We start from the raw sequence: 13,208 nt of genomic DNA on the forward strand, positions 1-13,208 counted from the left end.
ACAAAACTAACAACGTAGCAAAAATAAGCATGATTTTTGTAGTTCTCTCATGAACAACTACAATAAGCAAGCTATTATAATTTTTTGTGCTCTGTTGACCAAAATCTCCATGTTGTCAGGAATCACAAGTTGTCATACTGTATGTCTCAGTGTGTAACAGGGAAGGAGCTGGAGTAATTATCTGAAAGAAATTAGTTGGCTGTTATAACCCATATGCCTATGAAACTGAGGCATTCTTTTCCCCCTAGATGTTCAGCACAACCCTTGAGCCACATGCTCTACCCTTGACATAGAGATTTTATTTAAGCAGTACCAGAACATCTCTGTTACACACCCTTCCTTTAGAGCACAATTTGTTGTTTAAGGTATACACTGAATCTTATAGCAAAAATCCACCATCCAGGCTATTCTTGGTGTGCTCTGATTGTGCTTCATTTTTCCCATTCAGTTTCCTCATTTCATTTTGCATTTCCTTTGACCTGAACATGCTGCCACGTGTGCTTACTCGCAGACTTTTTCCCCAGGCTTGAGTAGGGGATACTGACCATTTCTCTTTCCCTGAACATCAGCTGAGTCCCTGCAGAGATCTTTATCCCTTCTTCCAGAAAAAATGAAGAGCCCTGCTAGGTGGAGGTCTGCTTTCCTGCTGAAGCATTTCTCATCTCTTTAGTCTTTAGCCTCCACTACTCTGAAATCAGCTGTGCACTGTGAGATGCAGTGCTGGATCTATGATGCAGTGTTGGTTCAATGATTTAATTTGCTTTCAAGTATTCTAGGAATCTCTGTTCCCTTCCCTAGAAGATCTATGAATTTTTAGTGTGGTGAAGCAGTCTTAAAGAAAAGTAGTTATTACTGACTAATCTCAGGAAACTTACGTAGTTTTAAAAAAGCAACTATTTCTTCCTGAAGAACAAAGCGTTTGTGCATTTTTATTTTTATTTTTTGTCACATTTTTGTCTTGTTGGAAGACTAGGTCCCCTCATGCTTTACCTAGCAGATTTGCTATGCTACCAGTGATTATTGTGTTCACCACAATCACATTTCTTTCAAATAGTGTTTTAGACAGCCCTTGCAGTCTGCTAACATTTTCCTTAATGAACTAGGAAAGTGTAACCATTAATTATATCTCGCAATAAATCTTAAAACAAAATTACTAGAGTCCCTAAAGGACTTGCTCTTCAAAATTATTAAGCCTTGAGTTCATTTGGTAAGAATTAAAGATGATTGCTGTTCTTACTTCTCAAATGTGATTATTGTGTTCCTTAATGCTGTTTGAGTCATGAGCGAGGCATTTCGGTCTTCATATGCATCAAAACACAGAATGTTCGCCATGGTATCATACTGTATGGCCCACAAGTTTATCTGCTCTTCTTTTCAAACTGAATTTAGTTGCAATTACAGCTGAAAAGTACAAGAGCTCTCCAATGTGGTAACTTCCAGAAATATTTACTCCACTTTAAAAAGAAAAAAAGAAAAGTGTTTTACGTTACTCAACTATTGTTTTTCCTTTATGTTTCAACAGTTGAAAAGATACAGAGCCAGTGGGATGATGTGCACGGATACCTCCAAAACCGAAGACAACAGCTTCATGAGATGCAAAAGGATTCAACACAGTGGCTAGAAGCTAAACAAGAAGCTGAACAGGTTCTTGAACAAGCAAAAGCAAAGCTTGAGTCATGGAAAGAAATTTCCTATACTGTGGAAGCTCTGAAAAAGCAGAACTCTGAGCTTAAGGTCAGTACTAAGAAATAGGAATTTAAGATAAATAATCAAAATGTTGATAGATGATTGAAAATATTTCTGCTTGCATTAGTTAGATTGTTAAAGCAAATGTCCTCTAAATATTACACATTGCACTTCTAAGACAAGTCCTTTATCCCTTCCCATTTTCAACAAAAATTTAGTAAGAAATTAATTTTCAAATGTATGTCACATACTTCTTGAATGAAATTGGTCTTAAAATTCATAGGAAATAGCTGGTTAATCTTGCAGAAAAAAAGCTCTTCTTCTCCAGCACAAGTATTTCTCATCTGTTTTGTACACCAGCCTTATCTGAGGCCCTGGCACTACAGACTGGAGACCCTGTAATACTCGTATTTCTGTCTGCATTGACAGACAAGTTGTATTTGGTTGCCTGGAGGTAGTTAAAAGTAGGAAAGAAAAGGAATACATGCAACAAACTATTTTAAAATCAAGTGTTTTTTGATTTGCAACAAGATAATCTTGCTAAATTCAGTCTTGGCAGGTTATTAATTGCAAATAATCTGAAATAGCTAATTCTATGCCTTTGGCAAATATATTGTCATATTTTAGGTGTTAAAATGTACACCTCAGTTAACTTAATTAGCTATTAGCTATTAACTGTACCTCAAGCAATGCAGATAAACCCTAACTGTTGCATCAGCTTTAAAGTTTCTTGTTAACGAAATAGTCATACTTTGGTGACATTTCTCATGAATAAATTTTGAGAACAGCTGTTTCAGATTAATAATATCTCATTTTCTGCTTGGGGAAAAACAAGATTGAAACCAACCAGTTGAATAGCCTTTTAAACTGGGTTCTGCCTTCATGTTAATGGAACATTACCTTTTAGTTATTCGGGAGAATAGTTACACAAATATTTTCTGATATGTTCTACTCTTCTGACCTGGTATTATTTTTAATATTTTAACTCCTAGCACTCATGCATTTGGCAAAAGTTTGTGGACTTCATCAGTCTTATTTGCCTTATTCCTTTAACGGTGTTATACCACTGTGAAGTACAGTGGAGTGAGGTCCACATCACCTGGTTTTGATGCCATGTGTGTAACTCCATGGTTGGTATTCAGCTATGTCAATCATCAGTTAGTCATTACATTTCTGATATTTAGAAGTAGATACAAAATCAGCTATTTTTTCTTGTTTTTTTGCCTGTAGGAAGCATAAAAACTTTCATCATCATTTTGCTTTTGGGCTGGAAAGTGGTTTTCTTCTTTAAGATTATACCATAATGGTCATTGCTTGTGATGGTTGGATTATGGTGAAGAACGACAATCATTCACTAATGTATTGGAAAGAGTTTGAGATTATGTATACTACTGTCATTCAGCACAGAGAACTCGGGGTCTTTCAGCAGAGATAGAGTTCAGGCTTCTGCCCAGTGTTTTGTTTAAGAAAAAAAGAAAAGGGAAAAAAAAAAAAAAAAAAAGCTTTGAAAAAGTCAATGTCCAACCTCAGCAGAGACACAATTATTAAAAAAAAAATACAGCTGTTTTCTGCAAAAGGTCTTATGTCTCGCCATGTGTAGTGTCTTATGCCTTAAACACAATTTACATAACTAAATGGTTGAAAATGTTATTTTAGAGATGAATTTCATGTGTACTCTTTCCTAACAAGCATATATGAGATTTAGAAGAGGTTCATGTAAGTGTGTATGCCTTATGTGCCTTATGAAAAATCATGGAGTTTTTTTTTTTTTTTTTTTTTTTTTTTTTTTTTTTTTTTTAAGAAAACTCAGTGAAGGAGAGAAAAAAAGATGCTATTTATCTCCTCCATCTCTTGGTAGAGAAAGTATACTTGTATGCTCATTCATAGAATGTATCTCTGCATGAACAGGGTTTCTAAAAGGGTATTCTGTGAATTCATTTCTTCTGTAAAAAGAAAAGCAGCAGTTAGGATATCAGTACCTTATGCCATTCCAGTCCCAGTATGAATTTAATGTTACATGCTGTGTCCAGTTACAGATATTAGACTATAATTATAATGTAGCTGTTAAAGATGGTCAGGCTCATAGCTGGTCTTCAACTTAATTTGCTTTGCCCTCATGATGATATGAACGTCCACAGGCTCTACTGTTCCAGACATATGTTCTTTTGTTTGATTTTCTCCCACAAGCCTGAAAAATATTCACTTCTGTCTTAGAGAATCTTCTTTTTCTTTTTTAATCCTTTTTTTTTTTTTTTTCCTTTTCACAAGCCCTCATAGAGGAGTTATCTTTGTCTGCCAGTAATTCCTATTGTGTCAATTCCCTCATGAAAGCTTCTCAGATGTGACGGCATCAGCTGTTGTGTTCATACTCAAGATAAGGGGTCATGAATTCTAAGCAAAACTGAAATCTTATTTGAATTTAACAGCTTTATATTTCTTCTGTCTACCAGTATAATAACTGAAGGACCCAGAAATATATCAAGTCCTCAGACTAAATGCTTTCCAGGCTTCCACGCCAAACATACAAATTTTGATGTCCCCTGAATGAGTAGAGTAAATATGCTGTGTTTTGGCTTGCTGTTACACTGATGAAAACAAAGCTCTCATTTTATTAATTTCTATTGATGGAAAGAGAGATGTCAGTGTGAATCTTAAATGAGTTCTTCAGAATATTCCTTTTGTCAGCTTTGTATCTCTGCACAATTTAATGTGGGAAAGTAGTCACCAAATGTTCTGGGTTTTGTTAGACATTATAGGTTTGCCTAAAGACAGATTATTCAATGCAAAAGTTCTCCTCTGCTCTAGATGAACTCTGAGTCAGTGTTTGTGTCAGTGCTTTTCTGTAGTGAATCCTTATACATGAGTAAATTCAGCAACACCTGTCCTTTGGTTATTCATTTGTTTTTTACAATTCCAGCATAAAACTAAAATCTGTAACTAGCTTATATTTGCCCAGTGCTGGTTTTTAATAGAATTTGACACACTCGTTACTGATGTTTAAAAGGAAAGGAACTACAGACAGTGTAGCTGCTAATTAAAACTATGATTCCTTTGAGATAGAAGTTAGCTTGGAGCTAATTTGCTAAGGACTAATGCTTTTTTTTTTCTTCTTTCCATTTTATTTCTTAGTTTGATATCCAAGAATACCATGAATTCAATTATCTTTTTTTTTTTTTTTTTTTTAACAGTTACGTAAGACAGATTTTAGTGGGAGTTGGGTAGGGCAGGCAGTTAAAACATTTACCTCAATGCATTGTTCTCAGGTGTGTGCACAAAGAGAAGAGTTGAAACAAGGCATACACTCATCAAAGTTAGTGAAAAATTACATACCAATTTCCAGTAAAGTAGAAAATCCAAATTGTTTCTGTCACAAAGTTCTGTATCCATAATTTCTTTCCTGAGTGACAGTCTGGTGTTGTAAACATCAGGAAGTTAATGGATTAGCGTTGAAGTTAATGGTGAGAATCAATGCTTTTAAAAATAGCCATGTAATGGAGCTTTTTGTATTTTATTGTAAAACTGAATTTAGAATGTTTTATTAGGCTGTAAACATTACATAGATAGATACTTATTTTCAAAGTAAAATTTACTGTCCATTAGTTTACAATACAGAAAAAAATGCTGAGGCAACTTTTCTTTGTAAAGCAGTGGATGGTCAATCTGATGAAATGGTCACGCTAGAATGTAGTAGTAGTTGTATGCATATATAGTGTGAGGTGGAGAGAAAGGTAGCTTATGATAAAGATTAATACATGTAACTACAGAATGGTTACTTGCTATAAAAGACCCACAAACCTGAAATGACAACTTCTGTAAACATTATTTAATTTTGTTTTTATAGATTTTATTATGTGTGCATAAATATTAACTATTACATATTTATATAATTCTGTCAGGGAGGGAGTTAAGAAACTATTTCTGAAGCACCTCCTGCCTTTATCTTTTCCAAAGGAATGCTGGTGGTTTTCATCACACTTATCAGTGTTCCTGTCTACAGCTCCGTACTTTACATGATAGAATAACTTAAAAAAAATTATTTAAGCAGCTTTAGCTTAGCTGCACTTAACATGTTCAACTGGTTCTCAGGGAGTTTGTAGGCTCCTCCTAATGTTAGATTGATAAAAACAAAATCTCTTGCTCAAAATGCATAATGGGGTTGATGTCTTGGTGTCTGAGGTTATCTGGTGCACAGTAAACGTTCTGCTCTGACATGAAGGAATAACACAGGAAAGAGGAAATAGATGTTTTCAGTTTCAAGTTATGGAGGGGACCTAAAGATGATGAAACACCTTTTAACAGGCAGGGGCTTTGGGGAAAAAAAAGTTACAATGATAAAACTTTCAGAACTCCTGCTATACGCTTTTCAAAGGTCAAATCAGTTTCAGTCCCAATCTTAAGCAAAATCAACTTAGAGACTTCCTGAGGTGAAAGCATATATACACAAAATGTTCAAAAAAGTACTATTTTTTTATTTAGTGTTTAGACTGTTTAGTCAAAGATTGCATGTATAAGTTCAGCTTTGTGTGGAGAATTCATTATCAGAATCAAAACAGTATTTTATGACGAGTATAACTTTGTACGTGAAATGAGAGAATAACAGTTGTTCTTTGTACAGATTTCCTAATTTTGAGTATTAAAGCACACTAGTAAAGAGAGTCAAGCATTATGGGGGTAGATAGCATCTAGTGTTTAATCATCGAATCACAGAATCACAAGGTTGGAAAGGACCTTACAAGATCATCTAGTCCAACCATCCTCCCATTACCACTGCTACCACAAGCCACTAAACCATATCTCGTAGTTCCTCATCCAGACGCCTCTCGAACACTGCCAGGGATGGCAACTCCACCACCTCCCTGGGCAGGCCATTCCAGTGCCTGACCACTCTTTGAGGGAAAAAAGCTTTTCCTTATGTCTAACCTAAACCTCCTCTGGTACAACCTGTGGCCATTTCCTTGGATTCTGTTTGTTGCCTGGGAGAAGAGGCCAAACCCCTCCTCATCACAATCTCCCTTCAGGAAGTTGTAGAGTGCAGTGAGGTTTCTGAGCCTCCTCTTCTCCAGACTGAACAATCCCAGCTGTCTCAGCAGCTCCTCATAAGACTTGTGCTCCAGACCCCCTCACCAGTTTTGTTGCCCTTCTCTGGATACATTCCAGGGCCTCAATGTCTTTCTTGTAGTGAGGGGCCCAAAACTGAACACAGTACTTGAGGTGCAGCCCCACCAATGCTGAGTACAGGGGGATGATTGCCTCCCTGCTCCTGCTGGCCACACTATTTCTAATGCAGGCCAGGATGCTGTTGGCCTTCTTTGCCACTTGGGCACACAGTTGGCTCACGTTCAGCAAGGCACCAACCAACACCCCCATGTCCCTTTCCTCTTCACAGTCATCCAGCCACTCAGCCCCAAGCCTATAGCGCTGCATGGGGTTATTGTGGCCAAAGTGCAGGACCCGACACTTGACCTTGTTGAACCTCATCCCATTCACCTCAGCCCAGTGATCCAGCTTATCTAGATCCCTCTGAAGGGCCTCCCTACCCTCAGGCAAATCTACACTACCTCCCAACTTGGTGTCATTGCAAACTTATTGAGAGTACACTCAATCCCCTCATCTAATTCATAAAGAAAGATATTAAACCAGATGGGCCCCAGTACTGACCCTGAGGGGACACCACTTGTAACAGGTCACCAGCTGGACTTAACTCCATTAACCACTACCCACTGGGCATGGCCCTCTAGCCAGCTCCTTACCCAAAGAAGGGTATACCTGTCCAGGCCATGGGCAGCAAGTTTCTCCAGGAGAATACTGTGAGACACTGTCAAAGGCTTTGCTGAAGTCTAGGTAGACTACATCAATAGCCTTTCCCTTGTCTACCAGTCTGGTCACCCAGTCGTAGAAGGAGATGAGGTTGGTCAAACACGACCTGCCTTTCATGAACCCATGCTGGCTGGGCCTGATCCCCTGGACACCACACACGTGCCGTTTGATCTCACCCAAGGTGATTTGCTCCATACCTTTCCCTGGTACTGAGGTCAGGCTGGCAGGCCTATAGTTCCCCGGATCCTCCTTACGGCCCTTCTTGTAGATGCGAGTCACATTGGCAAGCCTCCAATCCTCTGGGACCTCTCCAGATAACCAGGAGTGCTGATAGATGGCAGAGAGCGGCTCGGCAATCACCCCCGCCAGCTCCCTCAGCACCCAAGGGTGGAGCCTGGCCAATCCTATGGACTTGTAACAGTCCAGATGGAGGAGGAGCTCTCTAACTGTCTCCACCTGAATCACTGGGGGTGTATTCTGCATACCATCCCAGACTTCCGGATCAGGGTGTAAAGTGCCTTGAGGATAACTGATCTGCCTATTAAAGGCAGATGTAAAGAAGGCATTGAGGACCTCAGCCTTCTCCTTATCCTCAGTGGTCACATTCCCCACTGCATCAAGTAAAGGATGGAAATTCTCCTTGGATCTTCTCTTACCACTGATATATTTGTAAAAGGATTTCTTATTCTCTTTTACTGCAGTGGCCAATCTCAGTTCAAGTTGAGCTTTTGCCTTCCTAACTTTCTCCCTGCATACCTTAGGAACCTCCTTGTAATCTCCCGAAGTAGCCTGTCCCTTCTTCCAGAGGATATAGACTCTCTTCTTCTTCTGGAGTCTCAGCAACAGTTCATGGTTCATCCACATGGGTCTTCTTCCCCTACAGCTCGCCTTACGACACTCAGGGACAACCTTTTCTTGCGCCTTTAAGATTTCCATCTTGAGGAGCATCCAGGCTTCCTGGACCCCTTTACCCTTAAGGAGTGACTCCCAAGGGACCCCTGCAACAAGCATCCTGAACAGGTCAAAGTCCAACCTCTGGAAGTTCAAGATTGCTGTTTTGCTAATCACCCTTCTGACATCTCCAAGAATAGAGAATTCTATAATTTCATAGTCGCTCTGCCCAAGACAGTCCCCAACCTTCACATCTCCCACCAGTTCTTCTCTGTTAGTGAAGAGCACCACCCCTGGTAGGCTCTTGTACCAGCTGTGTAAGGAAGCTATCTTCCACGCACTCTAGAAACCTCTTGGACTGCTTCCTCTGCACTGTATTATATGTCCAACGTCTATCAGGGAAGTTGAAGTCAGCCATGAGAATGAGTGCTGGTGATTGAGCAACTTCTGCAGCCTGCTCATAGAATGCCTTGTCCTTCTCTTCATCCTGATTAGGCAGTCTATAACAGACTGCCACCAAGATGTCACCCCTACTGGCCTTCCCTCTGATCCTTATCCATAGACACTCAACTTTATCATTCCCAACCCCAAGCTCTTCAGCATCAAAACAGTCTTTAATATAAAGGGCCACACCACCACCCTTCCTTCCTTGTCTATCCCTTCTGAAGAGCTTGTAGCCGTCCATCACAGCACTCCAGTCATGGGAGTGGTCCCACCATGTTTCGGTAATAGCAACTTTTTTTGCATGCAACTTAGTGCTTCTATTGACAAATTCAACTGTCTCCTTTCATTTGCATTGTCCCATTGATTGCTTAGTTGTAGTTTTTGCCTAGTACAGAAGTACAAGTAGAACATTGATTCTCTTTTCTCTTTCATTTTGTTGTTACACATTATGGATCGAATACATCGCTTCAGTGCATTTATATGGAAATTTTCTCTGAGGTAAAAGGCTAACAGTAAAAAAACAACGAAATCTGGTTTCTGGCTTAAAGTGTATTCCAGATTTCCTTGCTTGCTGCTGCAGTAAGGGAGCTGGCCCAGGTGAAGGAACCAGGGCAGAAAGGAGAAGATGAACAAGAGAGGGAAGGGAGAAAGAAAGGAAGCAAGGTTTAAAATCTAAAAAGCTTTTTTAATAGTAAAAATCATAAATTAGCATTCTAAAGATATTGTTGGGTTTCCCAGTAGAATTTTGCTTTATTGTAGATTTAGTGTTGTTCCAGTAGGTGGCACTAATTACATAAACAATACACTGAAACAATACATTAAAAAGAAATAAATGTGAAAGCATTGGCATTATTTATTAAACCTTTAGTATTATTTCACATTATAAAGAAGAAAATTAAATGGAGCATATTATTTCATTATATTTTCAATCTCGGTGTTCTTTAGTATCACAAATAGAAAAAAATAATAATGCATCCATATATTTATGTCCAAAAAAAGAACAATCAGCATGCTAACATTTATCAATTTGAGCTTCCATGTTTTATTTGACATATAGTATTTCTGATGCTTAATCCCCTCAGAGATTAGCAGTAGTCCTGCAGTCTTATACCTTAAAATAAAAATTAAAAAAAGAAAAGAAAAAGAATCTAACCTTAGCTATCAGTCCTGAGGAAGGCCTCTTTTTAATTTTTTATATTGGTGGTATAACTTGTCCATCTCCTATTCTAATGATCATAGTATGTGTGTAATTGTTTTAAAATAATCTGAGGTTTATCCTTTTTTTTTTTTTTTTCCTTTTTCTTCAGCAATTTTCAAAAGAGATACGACAGTGGCAAATGAATATAGAAGGGGTGAATGACGTGGCACTTAAGCTGCTCCGCGATTATTCAGCAGATGACACCAGAAAAGTAGAACTGATGACAGATAACATTAATGCGACATGGGCTACAATCAATAAGAGGTAGGACATAAATTCTGTTATTAGGTTTGTTGTTAAAATTCACTAACATCCATTGTCCAGCTTTAGTTGGAGATTGTAAGTGATAAAAGTTTTGAAAATGACATGGATGCAGTTAAAAAGGTAATGAATGATGACAGTTCTTCTCTCATATTTTGTAGACGTGTCTTTGGAATGCCAGTTAATTGTCTCACATAACATTTGCCTCCTTGCAATTCTCCTCTTCTGTAAGCAGTTGCCAGGTAACTTCTGTTGATAGGTTATATATTTTAACCATTTAAAATGAAGCATACCGTATTTCAGTGTACTATCTTTGCATCACAATCACTACAGTGATATTGTTGGAGTCATAAACTGAGTCTGAAAATTACAGGCATATCCTATTGAAGCAGGCTCAAAGTAGAAATGTTATCCTGCAGCTTTGAAGCAAATCTATAGTCAAGGAAGTTTTTATTAGATCCTTGATCACATTCTTGATTACATTTCACAGTCTTGCAGTGTTTCGTGTAGATAGCAATTCCTTACAAAAAGCAATTTTTGCAGCTTGTCACCAAATCGTGGATCATCCAATATGCAATCTATAAAATCAGAATACCCCTCAGAAAAAAATTACTTTCTTTGTAGTAGTAAAAGGGGGTTATATAATTGTACACTGGATAAGATACATAAAAAATAATATTGTTTTAATCAGTTTACTACCTTGGATTAAGTTTTATAGCTTATAACTGAAACTAAAACTATTAGTTTTTAAGATGTTTTAATTAAAGTCTATTAAGAAAACCAGAAAAGTTGTTTCGTTAAATATACAGTAAGTTCAGATGATCTTGCATAATGGAAGTTACTTAAATCATTGATGACTACAAAAATTTATTCACACCTTTTTTTTTATGAGGTCAATATATTTATATATGAATGAATCACTTTAGCAGCATTTTTTTTTCTGAACCAGGCTTGCAACTGACTTAAAAACCTGTTTAAATGAGAAACATATAATGCTGATGTTTATTAGTATAAGCATTTAGTGAATATTTGCTTGCTTTTATTTATGTTGTATTTCTACAATATATATATTATATAGCTTATATTTATATATACTCCTATATAAAATAGCAGTAGCCATTTTAGACTTATTGGTGGTACCTATACTTTAAAAATAAAGTATTTTACTATCTGCAGCCTAAGAAACTGGCTGGACAGTTTCCTACATGAGAAGGGCTGGATAACTCATGCTCAAAACTATTCCCTGTGAGTAGGTAAAGTGAGTAGGTCAGAATGGTTAGATGTCAGAACTGAAGGGAATTGTTTTTGCCTGCGTGTAGAAATACAGCTGCTGTTTGATGAGATAGCTTTGTAGTTCTCAAGGCCAGCTCTAGCTGTGGCTGCAGTGGTTGCTCAGGTAGCAATTATAGCTAGGAAGGCATCTGTAAGTCTATTGATGGTTCAAGCACAGATGCAAGTCTGTCTCATGCTGCTTTAATGTGCTAATTGCCATTGTTGCACGCAATCAACTGAGCACTATAGGCTAACAGAGATTATAAATTCTTCAAGAGACTCCTTGCAAGTTTTTACAAAACCCAGAGTTGTTCACAGCTTGTGTATTTGATGAATTACTGCAGTAAACATTCCCTGGCTTAAAAAAGGGCTGCTTAGATGACTGAGTTGGCATTTCTTACTAAGAAGTACGAGAGAGAGTAGTATTAAGCTTGTAGATGTAACTGTAAAACTAGCATTTTGTAGGTTTTGGTTACTATACTTTGTTACCTTTATAGTACCTTAATTAGGAGTTTTGTATGTAATGTTTCCAAGATTTCCTAGGATTTGGGAACTTGACAAATGGAGGCTGCAAACATTAGTTGATAAGCTTTTCTGAAGGCTGTGTCACATTTGTCTTTCATGAAAAGCTGTTAAACATGGACCAAACTGAGATTTGCCAAAGCTTGAAATTGGGAGCCTTTCTGAACCTGGTCTTCAAAGAACATCCTGAGGATGTTTTGTTAAGCAACTCTGTGGAAAGAGAAGATGAACTCTGTGGGTCTTCAGATGACTTAAATGACAATTTAGTAGTTGTATTTTGTTCTGTTGTCCTGTTTTGTTTTTCTCCCTTTTCACTTCAGTTCTCAACAGATTGTCTTGATGTTTTGGGTTTGTTTGTTGTGGGTTTGTTTGTTTGTTTGTTTGTTTTGTTTTTTTTTTTTTGTAAATCCGTAAGGTAATATTTGTTTGTAGAAAAAGGAGACTTGAACTGTTCATGACAGGCTACAAGAAAAGCTAGCTCTCCATTAAGCTGAGTATGCAACAATTTCAGATATATCACTGAGTATTACTTTCATCTAGACCATAAGTAGGTAATGCTCTGGTCATTCAGTGACCTGGTAGCGATGCAGAAATATATTCCAATTAGTCTTGACCTTGTCTCTGATATTTTTAGAAATAATTTTATCAGTGCTTATTCATGTGCTGAGTTTTGTTTCATCCCCTTGTATCCTTAATTCAAATGACCTAATTATTTTGTGCATATTTTATTTCCAAAAGAAAGGAATTTCCAAAAAGAAAAATTTCCAAAAGAAAGAAACCACACTGTTTTGATGTAGTTTACCTCAAACCTAGCCATTAATATCAAAATTGAGTGTTGGTGTGTAAAGTGTAAACCTTCCTTCCCGTGTACCAGATCAGTAAAACAACAGGCAGGCAAGCTGCAGCAGTATTGCTCTTTGCCTATTGGCAATAGTTCAGCCAAAGCAAGTTTTTCAGTCATTAAGGCAACATCTGCCAGCTTGTGTTTTGTTTTGCTTAAATAGATTTGCAGCTGATTGCTGTATGTTTACCCTTAGACTTACTGTTTTGTTTTATAACACTGAAATGTAACAAATAGCATTCTAACTTCTTTATTAGCCGAGTTCATGAGTGTTTG

At 37.5% G+C, this 13,208-nt stretch overlaps 1 protein-coding gene across 30 annotated transcripts in view; it reads left to right on the top strand.

Annotated features, from left to right (window-relative positions):
- DMD (dystrophin) overlaps nucleotides 1-13,208 on the top strand; it is a 1,163,614-nt gene that overhangs the window by 891,266 nt on the left and 259,140 nt on the right. For all 30 annotated transcript variants that reach the window (XR_006934806.1, XR_006934864.1, XR_006934881.1 and 27 more), the window contains 2 exons: nucleotides 1,523-1,734; nucleotides 10,146-10,300. Coding sequence is in view for 27 of the 30 variants with exons in the window: in XM_046919009.1 (XP_046774965.1) it covers nucleotides 1,523-1,734; nucleotides 10,146-10,300 (367 nt within the window). In the remaining 3 variants the exon portion in view is untranslated. The remainder of the gene's footprint in view (nucleotides 1-1,522; nucleotides 1,735-10,145; nucleotides 10,301-13,208) is intronic.

The sequence above is a fragment of the Gallus gallus genome, chromosome 1 (genome assembly GCF_016699485.2).
Source record: "Gallus gallus isolate bGalGal1 chromosome 1, bGalGal1.mat.broiler.GRCg7b, whole genome shotgun sequence".
In the NCBI taxonomy this organism is placed as follows: Eukaryota; Metazoa; Chordata; class Aves; order Galliformes; family Phasianidae; genus Gallus; species Gallus gallus.